This window comes from Nematolebias whitei, chromosome 21, assembly GCF_014905685.2.
Source record: "Nematolebias whitei isolate Nwh7 chromosome 21, NemWhi1, whole genome shotgun sequence".
Taxonomy (NCBI): domain Eukaryota; kingdom Metazoa; phylum Chordata; class Actinopteri; order Cyprinodontiformes; family Rivulidae; genus Nematolebias; species Nematolebias whitei.
In genome coordinates this window covers 16,435,074-16,459,779 of record NC_056518.1, presented here as the reverse complement: position 1 = coordinate 16,459,779, position 24,706 = coordinate 16,435,074, and the positions used below count along the sequence as shown (strand labels likewise).

Genomic DNA, 24,706 nt, shown 5'->3' with positions numbered 1-24,706 from the left:
GCAAAAATAAGAAACGCAGATCTCCGATTTGCTTTTATTTTGAAGGAAGTGTTTTTTGTGCAACAATAAACACGCTCCGTGTGAACTGCAGACCCGTGTGGAGGTTCCTGAAGGAGTCAATAAAAAAACAAGGTAAGCTAACATTAATAACTACTGTGAACAACATTAAGATAATTTTACGAGATTCTGTTTACTAATGTTTTGTAATATTTGACCCTAAACTGAATGCGTTTTGATATTTTAAGCTAGCCGTCGGCTAACATTTACTGCGCGTGCCGAAGTAAACTAAACTACACGTGAAAACGATAAAGCACTTCTCAGTTGAAATGAGTATTTTTTGTCTTACTATGAGACAGTGCTCGTTAGTGTTAGCGTTAACCACACAAAAACGTGAAATCAAAATATAATGTAAGATTATAATCTTATACGACTATGTACTATAATCTTAAATCATTTCAGGTTTAAAGAACCAGTTTTCACACGTAAACAAACAGGGGCCAAACATTCACCTGTGTGGGCCCTCCTTGAGTCATCCACATTGTTCAACCCATCAATCAGTGTGTTGTGGTTTAATTACTCATGATCAGGTGATTCGTAAATTCTTGGAAACACAAAAGACATATCTCTCTTGTCTTCATTACTGTGTTTAGAGGGATGCTGCGGCGTCCAAAACCCACTGACTCCGAGGAGGACCTCCTGAAGGAGCAGGAGCACTTTCTGACTTCTGGTGCTCCATCTGCTGCCAGTGTGCTCCGCCGTCCTGACAAGAGGAGAGGAGGAGGAGGACAGAATGGGGAAAATGAAGGGAATCAGAAGGATGTGGTCACCATAGAAGGTTACAAATGAGTTGTGCTTTGGAGACACAGATATTTAAAGATGTGTGTGTTCTGCCAGCTATGATTTATTTTGCTCTTGTGTTTGATGCAGATCTCCCAGATGAACTGCCCTCTCTGACGCCAGCCCCTGCTAAGAAGTCCCGCTTTAAAGCCAGTCGTGTCACCTTTGAGGATGAAGATGCTGAAGACCGGCTGGACAAACAGGATTCTCACATCAGTGCGGTCCTCTCCAGGATCGTTGTAAGCGTTCTCGGTCAAATCACATCGCTGAATGGTGTGGAGAAGGATCTGAAAGATGTTTAAATATAAACTTGTGCACATTGTGTAATAATAAAACTTATTTTGTTTTGGTTTATATTTTTATTACAGTTTTTTTTTGAGGGGATAGTAACATTATCCTTTTTTGCTTTAAGGAGAGAGATACCAGCTGTGCTCCCATATCTCTGCCTGCGTTTACAGGCCTGGCTTTCCCCAAAGTTCTGCACCGTTCAGAAACCAGCAGTCAGGTAAAAAACAGAAAAGAAAAAGGAAAAAACGTATTATTTATTCATTACCCTGTCTTTAAAACACATACCATTTTAGTGTTTTGTTTTTAATCCAATGTAAACATTTCAGGTATTTTTTTAAACTATTTTTATGTATGTATTTATTTTAGTACTTTGAATTTAATATAGTAAGAATATTTATAAGGATGTAAAATTGTTACAGTACATTTTCCAAACCTCCAAATAATAAATAAGTTAGAAAATGCATCTAGTCCTCAACAAATCTTCTCTTGTGGAGTAAAAAGTTTGTGTCAGTTCATTACGGTGAGCACAAAAACATCCACGAATCCTATTGTACTTCAGTTTCAAGTCATGGGAGACGAGGTTATTAATTCATCTGTCAAAAAGAAAAGAAACTGGGTGCAGGGTTGAGGACGAACTCGTATTTGCTTTGGAAACGAACGCTTGTGTAGTCAGAATGTTGGTAGTCTTGCAGGCTGGTACATTCAGGGGAAGAGTTCAAATCAGCCTTTAAGTATAAAAAACTGTGGAAAAATAGAAGACGACAAAAATCCACTGTACATTACAAAGGATGTGCACATCCCTGACTGGTCAGTCATTTTTGTCTCATTGTCTAAAAGATTCTGTTTATTTGGTTCTGACCTTCAGGCACCACCGTCATCAGTTAAAGGAAAGAAAAGCATTTTTGCTCGTCAGATTGCTGCCCAGAGACTAAAGGAGGGAAAGACGGTTTTACCCTGTTCCTCTGAATCTCCTCAGACACTTGAAGCCAAAAAGCAGAGCCTCTCTCCTGAAGCTCATTCTGGTAAGAATCAAGTTTGTAAGAAATATAAGAGAAGAGAAAACTGTCAAAATGTCTCTTTATTCCTGTCATTTTTGTTCACTAAAACCACCTCTAGTCTCAGGTCCCAGGTTGGTTTCAGGTGAGGGGCTTCAAGGTCCAGATGGCTCAGGAGACACCATGAGGATCCACTTGGAGAATCAGGTCAAGCTCCAAGCGATGTCCCAGGCTGAGATACAACAGGAGCAAAGAAAGCTCTTGTCTCAACTTGGTAAGCAGAGACGTGGTCAGAAAATTAAAACGCCTTCAGTTTTCTTGTATTTCTGTTAATGGTGTTTTTTTTCTTCCTTTCTGCTTTCCAGATCCCAGACTGGTGGAGTTTATTAGATCTCGTAAAGCTCAGAGCGCTCCGTCCTCTGGATCCCCGTCCACGCACTCCGCAGAGGGAAGCAATCAGGAAGATCCTCCTCTTGAAGCTGCAGACAGCAGAGACTCCTCCAAGGCTGCAGTTTCATTTCCGACACCACAGGAGGCGGAGATGGAGGAAGAAGAGGAACCACCAGCAGCAGCAGTAAGCGGTATGTTCGTTGCTTGTGGTTTTATTCACCCTTGAACATATATTATTTCTTCAATCCTCCTTTTTTTGCACAACAAGCTCTTTTTTTATGTTTAGTATTGAATCTAATTAGCTGAGAAGTGCCTCAAATTATGTTTGTGTTGTAAACAAACCTGCAGTGGTGTTTCAGGATGATTTGTCTCGTTGTGTCTCATAGATGTGAATTCAGTGGAGGATCTTCCTGTGAAGCCCCAGAAAGACTGGGTCCACATGGACAAGCTGGAGCTGGAGAAGCTGGAGTGGATGAGAGACTTGCCTTCACCCAGAAAAAAAGGAACCAAGAGGGTGAGGCCTGATTTCAGCTCATATATGTGTTGTCTTGAATTTAAATGTTTGATTTAGTGATCAGCACATCATTTGGTTTGTCCTAAAAGGCCATGCAGGCTCGGTTCGACTTTGCAGGGACCTTAATTCCACCAACCGAGGACCTGCCAACCCATTTAGGGCTGCACCACCACGGAGAGGAGCCTGAGGTCTGTAGTTTTCCTCGAGAAAATAAAAAGTTCTTCAACTGTTTGTGTTTGTGTCGTTGGATAGAAACTACTTTTCCAAATTTGCCAACATCTCAGATTAAACAAGATAAAGTTTCACCAATTTAAAAGAAAATATTGTGAGATTATTTTTTTAATCATCGTTAAACCTGATGATGTTTCTGCAGAGAGCAGGTTACTCCCTGCAGGAACTCTTCCTGCTGTCTCGGAGTCAACTTATCCAGCAGAGGAGTTTGGCTCTTGGCACGCTCGCCAACATCCTCTCCAAGGTACACGCATGTAATTTAACACACGCACGCACAAAGACGCATGCAGACAGTCAGTTAGGTGACTGTGTTTTATCCCCTGGCAGGCACGAGCTGGAACCTACCTGTCGGTTCTGAAAGGCAGCGTTATCTCCACCCTGCTCGACGCCGGCCTGCTCTTCCTGCTCCGCTTCGCTCTGGATGATAATGTGGAAGGAGTGATGTCTGCAGCTGTGCATGCGCTTAAAGCACTCCTTGTGTGTGCTGAGGATGAAGTGAGTTCACACTGAATATTACATTTAGGTTTAATAACATTAATTAATGAAAAATATGGCCCTCAGATTTATACTTTTAGTTTCTTCTAGTAGTAAAAATAATAAGTTTAGACATTAATGTTAAGTTAATCAGGAGGATTATTGCAGACTTTGTTAGCTGCATGTGACAACAGAGCTCTGGGTGTCCTGGGTTCATTTCAGGAGTGTTTGGACTGCACCTTCTCCTGGTTTCGTGGCATGGCGTCTTTCCCTATGCAGCCATCTTCTCAAGAGGAGGAAGACGATGATGATGAAGGGCTGGATGAACTCATGAAGGAGACGGCCAAGGAAAAGGAAGAGAAGAAAAGTGATTATGATGTCAGCAGGCAGGATGTTGTTAAGGTAAAACAAAAGTGGTGCTTAACGTTCTGTTTTCACCTCGTTATTGTTGTCCCTGATGTGGACTGAAGAGGGGAACTGGAAATATTCTCCGTCCATTTGTCCATCTTGTGAGCTGATAGCTTGAAAAATAAGTGACATACTGGCTTCTATTTTGGTGTGTGGCTGCATTTAGGTGTAAGAAATGTCTATCGAAAGGAAAAAGTTGGTAAAGATAATGGATGGATGAATGGATGGGTTGCCACATAAAAATCCAAGATGGCCACCACCATTTATATATGTAAACCGGCCACCCCCATTATTTAAGGAAACTACGTTTTCTAGTTTTTATATTACTTAAAAGTATAGTTTCCTCAAAAGAGTGGGGTGGCCAAGGATTAATCTATGGTGGCCACAACCCCCTGGCTCCCCCATTGCACCTGGTGGTGGAAAATATTGTTCTCCAGGATTCACAAGTCTGCGGTGCCTTGAACAAGAAAAATAAACTATTATACACAGTGTAACTTGTATCCACTTGATAATCTCATGCCAAAAACATGAAGCTTTACTTGGATTCTTTGTTCAATTCCAGTCCAGAAGAACACTCATCTCAACAGCTGCAAACATTCACTATTGAAATCTCTCGGCGACGGGGCACATGGGCATACCACTGATGAAGGCTGACCTCAAGTCTGTGTTTCAGGGTCTGTTGAAGATGAAGCTCCTCCCCAGGCTGCGTTACATCCTTGAGGTCATCCGACCGGCGCCTCGAGTCGTTCAGGACGTCCTGCAGGTTCTGACGCGGATCGCTCGACACACCTCGTCATCCGCCACGCAGGTAACGATGTCCACTTTGATAAATTTACAGTCTCTTTCATTGAATCTGTGGTTTATCATCTGCTGCATTCTGCTTCCAGGTGTTGGACTGTCCTCGACTGATGCAGACGGTGATGTCAGAGTTCCTTCCCACTTCCTGGACGTCGTCATTGTCTCTCAGTCCTCAGTCTGTTTATGGACACACACTCACCAGCGCCATGAAGCTGTTAAGGGTTATAGCTACCACTGGCAGACACGCCTGTGCCAGATTGGTAATTATTTTTAATTCTGACAGTTCTGCTGGTTCAAGTGGGCTATATTAGCTTGAAAACAGACTGAACAGAGTAAACATCCTTTATGCATTCAGTTTTTGTGAATTAAATTTTCATTATAAAACAAACAAAAAATAATCTAGTAATGCCTCATTAAAAGTACAGACTTGATGTGTTTTATGTAAATATGAGTAAACTCTGATTAAGGTTGCAGTATGCTTTAATGTCCTGTAGAGTACTTTACTCATTCTTGTTCTTCATTCCCAGTTAAACTCTCTGGGAGTGAGGGAGCGGTTGTTGTGCCTCCTGAGTGCAGAGCCCAGTGAGCTGCTGCTGGAGCAGAGCGAGGCCTTCGGGATCACCACAGAGGCCTACAGGCTGTGGACTGTAGCAGCCGGCTACGGTCAAGCCTGCAGCTTGTACACGTAAGTTACCACGTACAGTTCAGAATCCTCATCTATAAAAATCTAAATAAAACTCCATGATTTGAATTAGTTTTGTTTTTCTTACCACAGACCTCAAACCTCTCATTTAACACCAAATTGATAGAATCATAGTGGTTCTTTGTGATTTGAGAGGAAAAATGTGCTTGATATGAGACAATTATACGTGTCATATTTTCCGCCGTATAAGTTGCATCAGTCCAAAAATGTCTACTGAAGTAACAAAATCCATAAATGCGTCGCTTCGCCGTATAAGTCGCATCTATTATACGTCACCTCTGACGTCACTGCTGACAACCTGGAAATGTGGCCGGTGCTGTGCCAGGCTGCCAAATGGCGGCCGCGGGAGCGTGCACGGGAGGACTTTAACAAGAATTTAACAAGATTAACACTTAAAAACAATTGCTTGTTTGCTCAAAATTATAGCAAAGGTGTGTCTCAGTTTAACTTTTACTTAATAAATGCACTTCAATGGTCAAATCAGCTGCATTTCGCCGGGGCGGCGCAGCGAAATGAAGCTTATTTGATGGTTGCTCCAGGCATGATCCTGGAGATGGACAAACGTGGCTCTCTGTGGCAAACCGATTTTGTCATTAATAGCCACTTTTTACCTATTACATGACACAACAGCATGCCATACAACTCGAGTGCCATCTAGCGGCTGAAAATGGTAGTGTTCAATATTTTCCTTGTCAGAATGAATGAAAACGGTCATATCTTCAGCCAAAAATTGGTTTATAAATATGGGGAAATAATCCATAAATGTCACTTCAGCGTATAAGTCGCAGGGCATGTTAATTATGCAAAAAACTGTGACTTACAGGCTGAAAAATACGGTAGTAAACTATCATGTTTATAAGTCATAAATGTGCTTTTTAACTTAAGTTGAGTATTCAGTTTTTTATTTTGCCACTGTTTTCCCCCACAGGGACCTGTATCCAGCCTTAGTGAGGACACTGCAGTCTGTCCACAGCCTTCAGCCGTCCTCGGATCCTCTGCCGTCTCTGCAGATCCACCGTCTGTCAGCTCTGCTTTCTCTGCTCACACAAGTTACACACACCGCCGGCTGCCACCAGGAGCTTCAGGCTGGAGCGGTCAGGTACCGAGAGGGGACGACACGAACTGTTCGCTCGATTCTCCTGTTTCTACACGTTTGCTCTGTTTTCACCACAGCGCTCGAGGAGAAGAATGCCCACCTCCGCCCCCCGTGTCCTGGAGTCAGGTCACTGGTTTGCAGGCGTCCTTGTTGGGACATTTGAAGGGTTTCGTTAAGAACCTCGATAATCCAGCTCTGAAAGACAACAGCCTGGCTCTGATACCCGTTTATCTGCTTTACTTACAAACCTTCTACCATCAACTCTCCAGACAGGTGCCATTTCTAACCCCACGTGTTTGTGTGCTGTTGTGCTTTATGTAACGTTGAAGTTTAAAATCTCAGTTCCTGTTATCTCAGAAAGTCTCATTTTACTTTTTGGTTGCAACATAAAATACAAATAATATAAAACAAAACAATCTATGAAACACGTGTTTCTACGATTGCCATTTTTCTACAGAGCTCCTTTAAGCCGGTGGAAACTCTACAAGAACTGGAGCTTCTGACCTCCGAGGTTCTTCTTCCCCTCATGGGTCACAGTGTTGTTCAAGGCCTGATAAATAACCTCAGGTACACTTGATTTACCTGTGATCCACACAGGCCCTGCTGTTCTTCTTCGACCCCCTTCTCATGTGGTCACATTCAAGCTTTTTTAAAATAATAACTAAATGTTTCTATGTGTGCTTTCAATAACACATTTCTTTCCACCAGGTCTTCCTCAGTGGTGTGTAATGTTCAGTTTAGTCCTCTGGGCCTGGAGACGACACCCAACCTTCCTGGTTTAGCCTGTTCAGGATGGAGGAATCGTCCCGGGCTGGTTGTTTCCAGCTCCCCCTTCCCCCTTTTAATAGGATTGGGACTCCTCTTGAAAACGATCACAGGGATCCATAAAGGTCTCAGTAGGAAGGTAGGTCATACCAAAAGACACGCTCAAATGAAAAGTGGCTGAGTCCAGGGAAATTTCAACTTCTAGCAACGAGAACAACCTTAAAGTTTTAAATATTTTGACGGATCTTGTCTTCTAATCTGTAGTTCGCTGACCTCCTGCTGTCGGAGCCTGTGATTGGTTACCTGCAACGCTGCAGTCAGGCCACACCCACTCTGTCTCACAGCCAGGCTTGGCTCCTTCGCCACGAACACCTCCTCCTGTACCTGCTGCTCCGGCTCGCACAAAGACTGGTGAGTCTGATGTAAACTACAACTCCCAACAATCTGTGCAGCAAAAACATTCAGGTTGTATATTTTTTTTCTAATTTATGTTGTGATAGGTATTATTAAACTTATATTTTGCTTTTTAATATTTCTCAGGTTCCTGTTGAGCCAGAAGTAGCAAAATATTCTTCACTTTACCACAAGGTGGCGCTGGTGCTCCTCCCCTGGTTACTGCCAGGCAGTGAATACCTGGCGCATGAACTGCTCTCCACCATTATCTTTAACAAGGACTTTATATCGTAAGCATAACATTTTATTTTCTGTTAATCCAGGATAAAGTTTCACAAGAAGCTAACACAAAGTATTCTGCCTTTGGGTCTAAAGTCTTGTCCCTGTAGCTTGATAGGTTTGACTTCTGATTAGTTTATATTAAAATGTAATTTCTTAGAAAAATTTAAATGAATAAAATGCACATTTTCAATAAACGTTTAACGACTTTTAGCACCATTAAATTCACGACCGTTTGTTCCTCATAAATTATCAACCAGTGATGGATTTAATAGGTTTTTATTGTTCTTCTCCAGTGGCTGTAAAAAGGACAAACAAAGTCAGGTGTGTGGATGTGGAATATTTATTTGCTCAACTTAATTACCTCCTCAGAGCCCCCACATGAAGGAGCTGCTCAGATGTTTTTCAAACCTAATTTGGGGGATTTGACTTCTTGTCTCTGGCGCCTCTGTTCACATTTGGTGATAAATTGTGTAACTGAAAACCTTTTGTGATTACCCACGCTGTGTGTAGATACACACGCAGACACGGCTCTCAGAGGGCTGTCAGCTCAGGACAAACAGGACATCTGAAGGTCTGCGGGGGCTTCTGTAAAATGAATCATGTCTTCAGACATCTGAACTGTTGTTGTTTTGAGATTAACACAGATTAGAGTATTTTTTGTGTGTGTGAAATTACCTTTTGTTAAGCCTAATTACCCTACAGATGCAACTTAAGGTAGTCACATTGCTGTATCCATCCATCCATCCATCTATACATACATACATACATACATACATACATACATACTTCCATACATACATACATACAGACAGACAGACAGACAGACAGTTCTTATTAGCCTTCTCCAAGGCCGTCACCAACATGCTGGTGAGTCCCAGAAACCGTAAGTGGTCTGTAATTCTCACAAATCACTTCAATCTTACGGCTGAGCTCGTAAATCAGCTGATTTTGAGTGCTCGAAGCACAAACCAAACCTTCACATACGCTCGGCAGCTTTGCCATGGCCGAAACTGCTGCCGCCGTCTTCTTCAATAGTCGATAAAATAAGAATCTGTCGGTGCCAAAAAGCAGAAACCCTGCCATCATGATTCCAATTATATAAACATCTTCGGCATCCTCCTGAGACAATACAGAAAGGCACATCAACTTCCATTCCCCCCATGGATCCATGACGTATCCTGCTGTGTGTGTCTCAGCAGGGCATGAGGGCTCTCCAGGACCCTGTCGCTTGGTTGAAACATTTTTATCAATTGCATTGAAAGTCCAACTGACCAAATCCATGACAGTAGTTTACGATAAGGAAGATGTGTAGAAAAAAAAATAAAAAATAACCTTGACGTTGTGAAAAATGTCTGTGCTGCTGCTAATTACTTTGGGTTAAACCAGTTGTGGGTGTTTAAACAACTCTTATCTGTGTGACGAACAGTTGATGAAAGTCCAAACAAACTACCTGCTGCTGTTTGGTTTGTGTGATTTGCAGGGAGGGACACAGTGGAGGACCGGAGGCTGTGGAGCTTGAGGAGCTCAAGCTTCAGGAGAGCCCACACCTCCACACCGCTCCCTCCCTCCAGACTGTGGGCGCTCTCCTGCGAGAAGCCTGCACCCAGCTGCCCTCCATACGGGGCTGCTTCCTCACTTACCTGGCCCATCTGGAGCAGTCAGTGTTCACATCCCGAGATGCTTTCCAGGGCCGTAATCCGTGGATCAGCTCCCATCTCCTTCCAGAACTCAACGGCCCCGCAGTACCCTCTGACTGGCCTTTTCTGCCCCTCATCAGCCTGTACGAGCGAACGGGGGTGTCTGCGGGTGGAGGCCTGGCTGTGGAGGAGCTTCCTCATGGAGCTCTGCAGGCGGCGACTCACTGTCTGCAGTGGCTGCTGATGCTGGAGGTCTGGAGGGAGGATGCTCTGACGGTACAGAAGTCATTCTGATGACACTAAAGGCAGAGTTGCTGTGACTGAGATTAGCACATCTGCCAGATGTTATTGGCTGACATTACACCTGCCGATTTGAACGTTTGCTGTTTTAGGTGATCCCGCCTGTGGCGAAGCTCGCCCGCCTCTCCTGTGTGTTCCTGTGTTCAAGCGACCTGTTCCTGGAGAAACCAGTTCAAAAGCTAACCTGGGGACTGTTCAGACTTCTGACCAGGTCTGGCAACACCAGAATCTAAAATAAATCCAGAAGCTCCTGCTAAACCAACGTTTTTTATTCCAGGGGGTCCAAGCTGGACTTGTTAGACCTGGATGTACCACCTCCAGGTCTCGCCTCCTTCCAGGATTTGTACACAGCCCTGTTGACCCAGTATGAGGCCGTGTCCTTTGGGGACCAGCTGTTTGGCTGTTGGGTGCTCTTGCCCTTGCAGAGGAGGTACAGCACCACCATGAAGCTGGCTGTGTTCGGAGAGCACGTAGGGATGCTAAGATCCCTGGGGGTCACCCTGGAGGAGGTAATCAATTAAACATAAAGTAGTTTGAAGCAGTTCTTGTCTCCTCTAACCTGCGTCCTGTCTCTTCATCTGAAGCTGTCCATCCCCATCGAGCGGTTCACCTCCCCGCCTGAAGACTCCCTCCCTCTTCTTCGGCTTTACTTTCGCTCCTTAGTGACGGGGACCCTGAAGTCCTCCTGGTGTCCTGTCTTATACACGGTGGCTTTATCTCACGTGAACGCTTTCATCTTCTCTCAGGATGCTGCAGCACAGGTACCGCACTCACATTGTGGCTCAGCACAAACAAATGTCTCGCGTAAATCTAAAAAAAAAATAAAATGAATAAATGAGCTTTTTATGGTGATGCTTGAAATGTGAGGAGAACTTGCTCGTGTGTTGAAGCTGTATTGACTTTACAAAGATCTATGAACATTTTCTGCTCCAAATAATGTCCTGCAGAGGATAAAAAGAAAGGTTAACTGAGTTTAAAGAACAATTCTTATGTTGGAGCCACAAAGTAAAGTGTTCCTCTTCTGCTTTTATAGAAGCAAAGTAGAAACGAAGAGAATCGTGATCAAGATTGGAAAAATATACAAAAAGTTAGTGTCTGGTTATACTTTACTCCTTGGAAGGGTTAAGTTTAAATGAATGTCATCATAGCTTGTTAATCAAATGTTTGAATGCTGCTGGAACAGTTGGCGTGAACAAAATATTTATCTCCTGCTGCCCAAGTTTGGGCTTGCACGTACAGTATTTTTGCTTGTTGTGTTGACAAAATGGATGAACCGTCGGTTGGATTTTATTAAAACTCACAAAATAATCACTGGATATAAATCTACAGCGGGCTGACTTTCTGAGTTAACCCAGTTGAAGATGGCCGCCGCATCCAGCAGACTCTTGGCAGCACAAAAATACTCTATTACTCACTTACTCATTACAAGTTTTGAGCTAAAATTTGGCCGATAGTCATTCATGACACATACTTTGAGCTCTGCAGCAAGTTTAATTAAAAATCTGGCATTAACCATCAGTGTTAACGCTGTCTGTTAGCGAAAAATCTCATGAACCACTGGACAGGTTTTAATGAAACTTTCAGGAAATAATCACTGCGTGCACATCTACAATTAATTAACTCTTGGAGTAAACCTGATTCCAAATGGCTTCTACTCAGTTATTTTTATAGATACTGAGTTTAAATTCAGTGTGGTAGTAGTTGAGTCCTTCCCCTCTCATCTTCAGATAATCTCAGTCTAACGCTCTGGCATGAAAGGCGACGGGCGATATGCATTCCTTCAAGCAATGCTAGGTGTTTAAGATACATATTAGTTTTCACAAATTCTAAGTTTAATTTAGTCAAATTAGATTCCAGAAATGTTTGTTTTGTAGTACAGCAGTCCCTCAATTATTGCGGGGGATCCGTACCCTGAAGCCCCGCGATAAAGCGAAAACCGCGAAGTACATGTAGTAAGTAGTAGTTTATTTTAGTATTTATATATAAAGGTGTTTTAACACTCTTCCCACACTCTTGCAATATTCTAAACAATGTTTCTAAACTCTAACGCTCTAAAAGAGCACAGAATGTCATGATTTCAGCTCCCTGCCTCCTCTGCTCTTTGCCACCTTCAAGTGCTCTTGGCCACGCCCACTTATTCGCTCTGCACGGAGAACAGCTGATCAGCTGCAGCAGGAAGTTTATCCTGCAGTATGTGCTGCACAAAGGTGCAGCAGGTACTAAATAATTTAAAATAATTTATGTTAAATAAAAATTCCATGCCAATTGTGTGGCAGGGCCAATCTTATTTTGAAAAACCGCAATAGAGCTAGTCTGCGATAAACGAACCATGAAGTAGCGAGTTACTACTGTATTCTGATATAAATGAGTCTTGCATCATCTTTTCTTCAAAATATAACATTTAGGAGTTTTATTATATTAAATTAAAGTACAAACTGGATTCCAAAAAAGTTGGGACACCAAACAAATTGTGAATAAAAACTGAATGCAATGATGTGGAGGTGCCAACATCTAATATTTTATTCAGAATAGAACACAAATCACAGATCAAAAGTTTAAACTGAGAGAATGTATCATTTTAAGGGAAAAATCTGTTGTTTCCAAATTTCATGGCATCAACAAATCCCAAAAAAGTTGGGACAAGTCCATTTTTACCACTGTGTGGCATCCCCCCTTCTTCTTACAACACTCAACAGACGTCTGGGGACAGAGGAGACCAGTTTCTCCAGTTTAGAAATAGGAATGCTCTCCCATTCATGTCTAATACAGGCCTCTAACTGTTCAATCGTCTTGGGCCTTCTTTGTCGCACCTTCCTCTTTATGATGCGCCAAATGTTCTCTATAGGTGAAAGATCTGGACTGCAGGCTGGCCATTTCAGTACCCGGATCCTTCTCCTACGTAGCCATGATGTTGTGATTGCTGCAGAATGTGGTCTGGCATTATCGTGTTGAAAAATGCAGGGTCTTCCCTGAAAGAGATGACGTCTAGATGGGAGCATATGTTGTTCTAGAACCTGAACATAGTTCTCTGCATTAATGGTGCCTTTCCAGACATGCAAGCTGCCCTTGCCACAAGCGCTCATGCAACCCCATACCATCAGTGATGCAGGCTTCTGAACGGAGCGTTGATAACAACTTGGGCTATCCTTGTCCTCTCTGGTCCGGATGACATGGCGTCCCAGTGTTCCATAAAGAACTTCAAATTGTGACTCATCTGACCACAGAACAGTCTTCCATTTTGCCACACTCCATTTTAAATGACCCCTGGCCCAGTGCAAATGTCTGAGCTTGTGGAGCTTGCTTAGAAATGGCTTCCTCTTTGCACTGTAGAGTTTCAGCTGGCAACGGCGGATGACACGGTGGATTGTGTTCACTGAGAATGCTTTCTGGAAGTATTTCAGAGCCCATTCTGTTATTTCCTTGACAGTGGCATTCCTGTTTGAGGAGCAGTGACGTTTAAGGGCCCGGAGATCACGACCATCCAGTAGAGTTTTACGGCCTTGACCCTTATGCACAGCGATGGCTCCAGATTCTCTGAATCTTTTGATGATGTTATGCACGGTTGATGATGATAACTTAAAAGTCTTTGCTATTTTACGCTGGGTAACACCATTCTGGTATTGCTGCACTATCTTTCTGTGCAACAATGGTGGAATTGGTGATCCTCTTACCATCTTGGCTTCTGAGAGACACTGACACTCTGAGAAGCTCTTTTCAATCATGTTGTCAATTGACCTAATTAGTGTTAATTGGTCTTCCAGCTGTTCATTATATGCTCAATTTCCTTTTTCCAGCCACTTATTGCTACTTGTCCCAACTTTTTTGGGATTTGTTGACACTGAAATTTTGAATCAACATATTTTTCCTTTTAAAATGTTACATTTACTCAGATTAAACTTTTGATCTGTCATCTATGTTGTATTACGAATAAAATATTGACATTTGCCATCTCCACATCATTGCATTTGGTTTTTATTCACAATTTGTTTTGTGTCCCAACTTTTTTGGAATCCCGTTTGTAGAAAGTTAGATTATGCAACAAAATATAAACAAATTATTTGCCTCAAACTCAGATTTTGTACTTTAAACTGTGATTGCACCTCCATAGAGGTAATATTACACAATTATAAAGTAGTTTTTATGATTATTTGTATTTCTGTTTGTTGGGAGCAGTGCTGGTTGTAGAGTCTGATCTCTGCTGCGAGGAAACGACCTCCGAGATCACTAGTTTTAGACATTTCAGCACTAAAGTAGCTGTTCAGAGCCTTCAATGTCACACATGGACACAACGTTGTCCAGGTAGAGCTCCTGTGCTGAGACGAGGGGGGGGGGGGGGGGGCACTCAGGACAAAACTTCCACCTCAAACGACCTATTAAAGTCATTTTCATACAGAAGCTGAGATTTGGCTCTAAAATATCTTACGCAACTACAGCTGATCAATGGTTGTTGTGTTTTTAAAACAATATACGACTAATCCCAAATACATTTATCAAGTTTGGGTTAAAGAACATATTTTCGAACATGATTATTTCCTTATTTCCAAACGTTGAAGAGCAGTGCAGCTGATTTGAAGCTGTAGAGGTGCCTCAGTCGAGAGCGTGACTTCACCCTCTTGTTCTTTTCCAGGAGCTTGAAGCTGCTCGACAGAGTATGCTGAGAAAAATCTACCACCTGACTGATGAGGTACTGCTCTGCTTTCTGCACACACCGCTTGTTTTTCCCGTCTCTGTTCTTTCTTTCCTCTAGACGTTCATTGATTTCTCTCCCCTGCTCTTCACGTTCTTGCTTCATTTTTGATCAACCTGTCTGCGTCGCCGTTTATCTACTTGTTGACCTTTCATCAAGTTTAGCAGAGCTAATTTTTTCTGACAATTAAAGCTTAGTTTTAAAAAGTTTCTTCTTGGTTTTTGAATGTAATGATACTAGTTTTCTAATAAAATGTGTAATTTGTAAAGATGCACGATATTGGATTTTTGGCCGATATCCGATATGCCGATATATTAAAACTTATTTGGCCGATAACCGATACCAATACTGATATTTTTCCCCTAGACCTACTTACAGAGACTACATAGCTTTCTCTGCTGTGGAATTAAAATACTACATTATTCTGCATGATCTTTGTCAGTTTGGCCTAGTGCCAAATGCAGATGCCAAAAAGGCTGAAAATGATGCAACACTTCAACTTGGATTATGTTTAATTTCAAACTTAATCATGATGACAACACTCAAACAGTACAAATTTGTAACTTTTCACAAATCCAAACTCAACCTGTCCACAAGCAACAAGTGAAAAGCACATAAGTAGAAGTGCGTTAATAGATATACTTGACAGTTTTTAATTAAAATTTAACTTAAAACAGAAGTCCAATACGTGGTTACACGATCTTAATGATCAACTCAAATCTCCTTGTCACTGGGTTGTCATTCAAGAACAGCACCTTTTATATCGGTGAGTTATTTTGATGCAATGGCTGATGTCCGATATTTAACTTTATCGCTAATATCAGCCGATACAGTACCATGCCAATAATATCATGCATCCCTAGTAATTAGTAGAGGTGCACCGATTTCCTTTTATTTTTGGAAATCGGAAATCGGCCGATACTTGTATGAGAAACCGATTTTACCAATTTTTTTTAGATTTAACAACAATTATCTGAACTTCATTTATATTTCAGAGCACTAATTCATGGTCAGTTAAAACAAGTTTGTATTGTTTCTATGATATTGTTCAAGGGTATGTTTTACAACAAAGTAAGATTGGAAAATTAAAGGTGTATTGTGACCTTATAACACCTGACGGTGTCGCTTATAAAACAAAATTGGTATCGGCCAAAATCGGAATCGGCAGGTCAGACTTTTTAGAAATCAGTGATCGGCCAGAAAACTGCAATCGGTGCACCCCTAGTTTTTATGTGGTTTGAAGGATTTAATCACTATATAAATAGTTGTTTCATTATTTCAGCTCTAATTTGGTGTCATTTAACAGCCGGACCTGTCCATCAGCTCGGCTCTAACATCATATTAAGTGTATCATATTAAAATTAAAAAACAGCTGTATTTCTTCACCTAAAAGTTTATTTTTTGCTTCCCGAGGAACCCAGATGGATTTTTGCTTTGCCCAAACAGCCAGTTGACATAACATCTTTGCAAATCAGCTCCAATCGACATTTGCAGATGGTCTGAGATGCTTTTCCAGTCAGACATCTGAAAATGTGAGTCAGTCGAGTCACATCCAGACTGACTGAACTGATTTTACATAAACACTTCTGGGACAAAGATGCCAGGTTTAATTCCAGGCTTCCAGAGTCTGCACATCTGAGTGGATGAAACGCAGAAGGCCACTTTTCTCTGAGGGATTTGTCAGCGTGAGGTCGTGCATGAGACGCTGTATGAATGAGCGTGAATAGGTGGATGTTGTTTCAGGTATGAATGTGCTTTCACTGGATAACAGCAGAAAATGACGATACAAGAACAGTCTTTAACCGTTTATAAGAAAGAAAGGAGACCGTAGGAACGATGTGGACTGACGGTCTGTGAACAGGTTGAAAAACAAACCATGTGTCGAGGTTTCTTTACCGGCAAAGCTAAAAAAAACAACATGACTGAACTCGAGTGTTCTATTTCATATAGGCTTCGCCCTTTAAGGCTGTCGCTGATGGTTTATCCCGTTATGCGCAGCATAAGCACTGAAAAAAAATTAGTCCACGCCCACCTGCTGTGTGGGCCCCACCCGGTCCGTATAAATTACGTTAAGAGCGGGAAATCGGCTCCCATTTTTTCTTCAGCGAGCTAATATAGCACTGTCAGAAGAACAAAGAAGATAAATTGTGTAAATGACCAACCTTTGCGGAAGATGCTTGGCCCGGCAGTCGACCTCCGGTCGTCCGGTGAGTTCTCCTCCCCGAGGAGAAGATGACAGCAGTCTTATTCCAAGGTAAGCGTCGGGGAACTTTTCCCAGTGACAGGTCATTACACGCTGGACAACGCCATCTTGTGTTTTTCCTCTTATCGCCGACCCTCGGGGCGAACCGGATGGTTCCTCCGGGGCAAGGTGTGCTCAGCTGCAGCCCCCGCTGCTCATTCCCTCCTGGGGAGCGTAGTGTAGGTGGAGGGGGGCTGAGTGAATGCTCACCCCATCCCACCTCGTTTCGCATCGGCGATCACACCGCTCCCGGCCGACAGCGCCCTCAGGGGTTGCCCGGCGGAACCCGGGAGGAGGCTGACATGAAGGGACCCCTTTTTTTCTACGTCCCTCGCCTTTTCCCGCCAGTTCGGATGATCGGCGGAAAGGTTATTTTTCACCGACGTGTTTTTCCAGGCAGCCGCAGTTGGCAACAACCTGCGCTGCTAGCATATAGCATGTCCAAGGGACTGAAGGCCGCAGACCTGCCTTGGAGACAAAGAACTCCTTCTGTAAGGCAACTGACGCTATTCCTCGGTTCCCTCCCCTGGAGCCAAGCCTCGCGGAAGCTTCCGGAGCGAAGCTGCCCAGGTCGGAGCAGCGTCCCGTCCCTCCGGAGGAACCAGACGGCGACCAAAGCTCTCCAATCGAGCCCACCGATGTGTTTTCAGGCAGCCGCAGTTAGCAACAACATGCGCTGCTAGCATTTAGCATGTCGAAAAGGCTGGAGGCCTCAGACCTGCCGGAGGAGACAAAGAGCTCCCTGTGTAATCGGCAGACGCCATCCTCAACATGTGCGTCGCTCCCTCGGTTTGCTTGTCGAGGATTGTAGCATGGATGACGGTAATCCAACGTTCCATCTGGCTCCGTCACTTTCCATTGCTGCCGGAAAAGCTGCACAAAGACCGGATGGAGGGCCCCATCTCATCGGACGCGCTGTTCGGAAGCAGCTTGACGTCCATGCTGACGAATTCGAAGCAGTCGAAGGAGACGTCGGAAGCTGTACGCCATCTCATCAAGCCACGCGGCTCATTCCGTCCCCCAGCCCGCTGGAGAGATCGTCGAAAGCAGAGGCAATAACATCGACGCTCCACGGCAGCAGCAGCTTCGTCTCGCCCAGCTCCACCACCAGCCCCGCCCGCCAGAGACCACCCCTCCTCAGTCCGGCAGCCTGCATTTCAGCGTTTTTCCCCAGAGATCGCCTGCAGACGGCGCTCGGAGCAAACAAACCGCAGGGCTCACGGGGGAGAAGTTTTAAGAGATGACGGTCTGCGGAGGATGTGTGTATAAATGACACAGGAATTGAATAAATGATTTTTCAAAGATCAAATGCCTGTTTTTAGCCAGTCTGTAAGCTCGGATGAGCTCACAGCCGCTACACACACACCCTCCACTCATAAAGAGCCGGTGTCCTTAAATAAAGGTTTTTTAAATCCACCGCCGCTCCTTCACATGCCCAGACGCTCACGTGACACCACGGTAAGCGAAATAACTTGTTGTCAATCAGACCCGCACGATCACCTCCCAACGGTGTTAACGCGCTCCCGAGCGAGACAAGCAGCCTCCATCCTAACGGCACTGTGTCGATGATGCACGCACAGCTGCCCGGCGCTCACCGGCCCACATCGGGATAAATGTGGGACCGCAGGCCGGGTCCGGTGGAGGTCCCTGCTCTCAGCGAAAACAACACACGCCTCTCCTGAATGAACGCGAGTGGCCGTCATCCACCGCGTCTCAGCGATCAGCAGCTCACGGCGGCATAAGCGTGAGACAGCTGAATGAATCCAATGACGGGCCCCGCCCTCAGCGAGAGCGGCGCGCGTCCCCCCAGAGGAAACGTGCGCTCCCGCGAGGCTCACAACCTTCACTTCGACAGCACGGCGTTGATGACGTCACGCCCTCCACCTCTCAACGTTCGCACAGCGACGTTAAACGTGCAGCCTTCTCGACGGCATCAGCTGACACACGCCTCGCCTCAGCGCACACCGCCCCGCCCGGACATGAAGGTTGGTCCGCGATCCAGTCACAGCGCACGGGCGCGCGCAGAACAGCCCTTTCGAGAAAACCTCGCCTTGGGTCACGCGGAAAACATTTCCGCGACGCATGACGGCGGTCGAGGCGGAGTTTTGGATGACATCCGTTCAAAACATGGCACATCATTTAAACGCACGTCCACTCCACGAACGTCACGCAGAGTGGTTAAAAACATGCTCACCGGACAGATGGATGGACAGAGTGTTATGCAAGGGTTACACGCTGCAGTTTGCAACCCGACCCCCTCCGTTCGGAGGAGTTATAGAGACGGTCCTGTCATCACCAGACCAAGTCTCAGCCTTAAATGCAGAAGTCCAGGAGCTTCTGATAAAGGGTGTAATCTCAAAGTGTGTGGAGACAGCCCTGCATCCACTGCACAAAGCAGGGATGAGAGTTTTGTTTTACCTGGACGACCTGCTGCCCCTGTCTCACTCCAGACAGGAAGCATTGATACAGGCTCAGGTGTTAGCATCACACCTGCTAAATCTGGGCTTCGCCATAACTGGAAGAAGAGCTCGATTTTCCCGGCCCAGACAATTGTTATCTGGGAGTGGAATTAAACTCAATTACCATGACGGCTCGTTTATCACAAACAAGAATCGACACTCTAAAAACCAATTACGCCACGTAAGACCTGGCAAAGTGGTAACAGCTGTCTCCGTCATGAAGCTGTTGGGAATGACGTCATCAGCTCACACAGTGGTCCCGCTGGGTTTGTTACACATGAGACGCCTCCAGAGGTGGTTTACGCGTCTGCGTGTGGATCCAGTAAACAAAAGAGACGGATGATCACTGTCCCTCCCTCCGTGGGAGCAGACCTCCGACACTGGGGAAACACCCTGGCTCTGTCAGAGGGAGTCCCCGTCAGCAGACCCACGTCACGTGTCAGTCTTCACGGACGTGTCTCTTTCAGGGTGGGGGGGGGGGGGACATGCCTATCTCAAGCAGTAGGGGCGCTGTGCCCCACCGCACACCAGCCCGCATCAATGTTTTTGGAGTGTCGCACAGTGCTGAATGTGATTCAACATTTTGCTCCCGTGCTACAGAATCAACACGTGTTGATTCACACAGACAACATGGTGACTGCTGCGTACATAAACCGCCAGGGGGGTGTGCGTTCAGCCCAGATGTTACACATTGCGCGGAAGCTACTGAGTTGGGTTCATCAACCTGCTCTCTATTAGAGCGGTTTTACATATCCGGTGTTCTGAACAGAGGGGCGGATGTAACTTTCAGGGGCGGCCCACGTCACGTGGACCGGATCCTCCATCCGGATCTGATGTTTTCAGACGCAGCAGAAGTTGGCAAAGCAGCTGTGGACCTGTTTGCGACGCGAGAAGAACGCTCAATGTTAACTACGGTTTTCCCTGAGCCCGCGAGACGATCCATCGCTGGGGGGGGACGCATTTGCTCACAGTCGGTGGCCCAAAACGCTTTTTACGCGTTTCTTTTCCCCCACCTCCTCTGTTTTTTACGGTCCATGAACCGAGTTCAGGAGGAGGGATTGACAGCTCTCCTGGTGGCTCCCGGCGTGTGAACGCACCATGGTTCCCAGGCCTGCAACGTCTGTTGTGGGGTCGCCGTGGAACTGTCGTGGAGGAAGGATGCTCTCCTTCAGGCAGGAGGAGCGACCAAGAGTTACCCAGAAATAGGTCAACACCGGTGGGTCTGACCGCTGAGCGGTCCCACTTAGAGGATGGGTCTCCCTCAGGAGATAGTGTGCACAATTCAAGATTCACGTGCTGCATCTACCACAGTTCTGTACACATCAAGGGTACGGCTTTTCAGCGCTGGTGTACAGAGAAGGTTTAGAGACCACTTCATGCCTTTTAGGCGGCGTGTTGTTTTTCTACAACAGCTGATGGATAGGGAGTTGGCTTTCAGTACGCTTTAACGTACGTTGCAGCCATCTCTTCCTGCCACAAAGGGTTTGGAGACAGAACAGCTTTTAATCACCCGCTGATGAAGCGGTTTCTAAAGGTGTACAGAGATGTAGGCCTGTTTCATGCCCACTTGTTCCACAGTGGGATTTTACGCTGGTCCTGCGAGCCCTGATCAAAGCTTCAATTGAGCTTCTGGATCAGGTTTCATTTAAATTCTTGTCTCTTTAAACAGCCCTGTTGCTGGTTTTAACACCCGCTAAGAGGGTAAGTAATTATCTGCCCTCTCTGTTGTTTCGTCATGCCTTAGAATTAGGCTGACGGGCAGCTCAGCTGATTTAAGACCAACCCAGCTTTTATGCCTAAAACATCACGAGCTCTTTTAAATCAAGAGTGATATCGTTGGAGGGGTCTTTTCCCCCCACAGATCAGAAAGGGAAGCATCTGTTCATCTTCTCTGCCCGGTGCAGGCGTTGACGTGTTACGTAACGCGCATAGCTGCAATGCGTTCAAATTCAACAATTGTTTGTGCATTATAGAGATGCTTCTGCAGGTCGCCGTTATCCATCCAGCGCTTGTCACACTGGCTGTGTGAGGCCTTTTTTCTGAAGCCTACAGAGCATCAGATTTAGGGCCTCCTGTCAACCTCTAAGCACACTCGACCAGGGGTATCGCATCTTCGACTGCTCTGCATAATGGTATGTCAATGCAGGACATTTGCACTGCGGCTGCATGGTCAACACCCTGCTCATTTATTCGCTTTTACCTACGTGATGTAACGGCTCGTTCCATGACACATTCTGTCCTTAGTGCTCTAACAGAATGAATATTGTTGTTCTCATGGAACTCTGTTTAAGCTCACTTCTGTCTGCATGCATTACAGTGTGAGATGTTGTTTTTCAGTCACAGTCGTGTCTGTGATTTTGGTTCTATTGTCACTAATCAGTTCATGATTATTGTTAACAATCAGTTCATTTGATTATTGATCAATTCATGGACATTAATCTGTTTATACTGTTCAGCCATGAACCAGTTGGTTCATGCCCCCCTCCCCCCCCTCTTTTAAACTTCCTCTTCCCGTTGAAAGTTTTTCCGGGGTATTCATGCTTGTCAGAACGCATAGCTACACAACATGCGTCTGTGCATGGCACATAATTACGCGATGCGTAGTTTATGCACACGGGGAGCTGGGTGACAAGACGTTTTTTTTGGGCAAGCTTCCGCTTCTTACTGTGTTCGAATGGACCCAGTGAGGCGAGGACCACATCCGCTTCGCCCTTAAACCATCAGCGACAGCCTTAAAGGGCGAAGCCTATATGAAATAGAACGTTGGTTACGTACTGTAACCCCAGATTCTATGAATATAGGCGTAGCCCTTTAAGCGTCGGGCCTCACTGGCTCCTAAATGGCTGAAGAAAAAAGCTATTTTGGGAGCCGATTTCCCGCTCTTAACGTAATTTATACGGACCGGGTGGGGCCCACACAGCAGGTGGGCGTGGACTAATTTTTTTTCAGTGCTTATGCTGCGCATAACGGGATAAACCATCAGCGACAGCCTTAAAGGGCTACGCCTATATTCATAGAATCTGGGGTTACAGTACGTAACCAACGTTTTGCTGCAGACGTGCAAGTGATTGATGCATAAAGATGACCTGATCACAGCTCTGATGATTTGTACTCGAGGCTTGTTTTAAGATAGAAATCTGATTTTTTTTCCAGTCTAAATATGGACTGAGGGCTTGTGTTTGTTTTGGCTGCATCTGCTCATACTGTAATTTAACAAGACTTTCCCTGAGTGCAGCCCAGGCCAATCATCCTGTTTAATATTCTGAGTGGCTCCATTGCATCTAGAAGCATTTTGGTCTGTGCTCGTTAATCACACTCTGAAAATACTGTTTGAATCTAGTGTTTCTTTACTAATTGTCATTTTACATTATTGGCAAATGAAGAAGTACTCTAATGATGTGTTATTTAGTAAATATGTGCATTTTGGTTTAAGGCAGGGGTGTCCAAACATTTTCATATGTGGTACGAAGCTATCCAGATGAAAGGACTCGTGGGCCACAAAAATGTGAATTGAACTCAACGTGAACAATATTTTGGAGAATGGACAAAAAGTTTGCTACTTTAGGTGGAGAAATAGTTTTAAAATGTTGTAGACCCAAAACATTAAAAGCCTCATAAACACTAAACTTATATTTTTATTAAAAAGGATTTGATTAGTTGGGTCTGTTTGTTGTTTTCTTGTGTTTGGAAAGTTCATTTTAGTCTGTTCTCAGCAACAAAAGCATAAAATGAGCAAGTGTCCTTTTTAAAAAAGGGGGTCGGTCGGCCTTTTGGCCCAAAAGACTGATGGAAGTTCTGAAAAATCATCCAGCTGTCAGTCACTACATCAGATTCATAGAAGGTCTGATAACGTTGATCAACTTGTATGTAGATGATACCACGTTATATTTATTTAAAAATGTCCAGTTTCCCTTTTGATTATTTTATCAACTGCAACATTTAGCCAAGTTTTATGAATCATCATCCAAAAATCTCCTTTCTGGTAGAAATCAGTACAAGTTTTGTGTGTTTTGTGCCATGAAGTGAAAATATAAAAATTATAGCCAAAGGTTTGTGTTTTGTTTAATATTGCTCATTTTGAGAAGCTTGTTTTTCATCCGTTTTGCTTTAAAACCTAAACATTATATAAAAAAGGATTACCAACTAATTTGCAGAAAGTTTGCGACCTCTTAAGCCTGCTGGCCAAAATGATATTCTTAAACTGCAGCTGTGGGCCGCACAAAATCACTCCTAGGGCCGCAAATGGCCCGCGAGCCACCCTTTGGACACCAGTGGTTTAATGTACAGTACATGTTAGGAAACATTATTATTAATTAGCTGCCAGTATTTAGATGCATTTAGTCATGTTTGCATTCAGATTTTGATAGAATTTGAACATTTCTGGGGTTTATTAGCAAAGTTTTGCCTAAAGTAAGCAAATGTTGCAATAAGACCAAAAAAACAAGGGTTAGATTTTTTCATTATACTATTTTTGCATTGATTTATTGAATCACAAATACCCCTTGCAGAAAACAGCTGGTTAATAGAACTCTGCTGCTCTTCTCACATCCTTCTCACTCTTCGTTTCTCATTTCTAGGTGTTGAGGAACCACTTGCTTCTCTTCCGTCTGCCTCAGCAGCATCTTCAGCTTGGCTTTGACACGTACGAGCAGCTGCCTCCTATCAGGGCGAAGCGTTTGGAGAGTGTTCTTGGTCTGCAGGGCTGCGGTGGCGACAAAGGAGACTGACTGGGAAAAATGCCACAGAGGATAAAGAGAAGATGACACAAAGAGACAACATGTGAATTGAAAGATGAGCCACGTCAATCGGATGGTGGATGAGTTTAAAGTTCATGTTGACCCGAGAGATGCTACAGAAATACACAGTTCAAAGTACAGATGAGACGTGGTGTGTGTCCTGCAGCTCGTCTTGGGACTTTGCTCTTCATAAAATATTTTTAACGCCCGGGACTGTTTTTGGCACCTGAGAGTAAAGACAGATGTTCTGTAAATGGTTTAAAATGCTCTTTATTTGTAAATAATACACGACGGACGATAATGATTTTGATGTGATATCTTGCTGTTTTTCACATTAAATTTAATTGTGTTGGATTGAATGACCACATTGGGTTTGAAGCAACACTAAGCGTGCACATCCTTGTCTGCTGGAACGATTTTAAATTCTTGGTTCCATCTGGTTATTGATTATCTTTATAAAAAAAAAAAAGG

At 44.3% G+C, this 24,706-nt stretch overlaps 1 protein-coding gene across 1 annotated transcript; it reads left to right on the top strand.

Moving 5' to 3' along the window:
* The first annotated feature begins 101 nt into the window (after positions 1-101).
* rpap1 (RNA polymerase II associated protein 1) lies at positions 102-24,525 on the top strand. Its single transcript, XM_037694893.1, has 27 exons — positions 102-132; positions 651-835; positions 928-1,076; positions 1,250-1,342; positions 1,991-2,147; positions 2,248-2,394; positions 2,486-2,701; positions 2,909-3,024; positions 3,114-3,212; positions 3,398-3,499; positions 3,583-3,750; positions 3,952-4,131; positions 4,811-4,945; positions 5,025-5,195; positions 5,463-5,620; positions 6,567-6,737; positions 6,812-7,007; positions 7,192-7,301; positions 7,443-7,638; positions 7,764-7,910; positions 8,040-8,182; positions 9,655-10,087; positions 10,204-10,322; positions 10,389-10,620; positions 10,696-10,872; positions 14,739-14,795; positions 24,077-24,525. The coding sequence occupies exons 2-27, from the start codon at positions 655-657 to the stop codon at positions 24,224-24,226; spliced, it is 4,203 nt and encodes a 1,400-aa protein (XP_037550821.1). The 5' UTR covers positions 102-132; positions 651-654; the 3' UTR covers positions 24,227-24,525.
* The last annotated feature ends 181 nt before the right edge of the window (positions 24,526-24,706 follow it).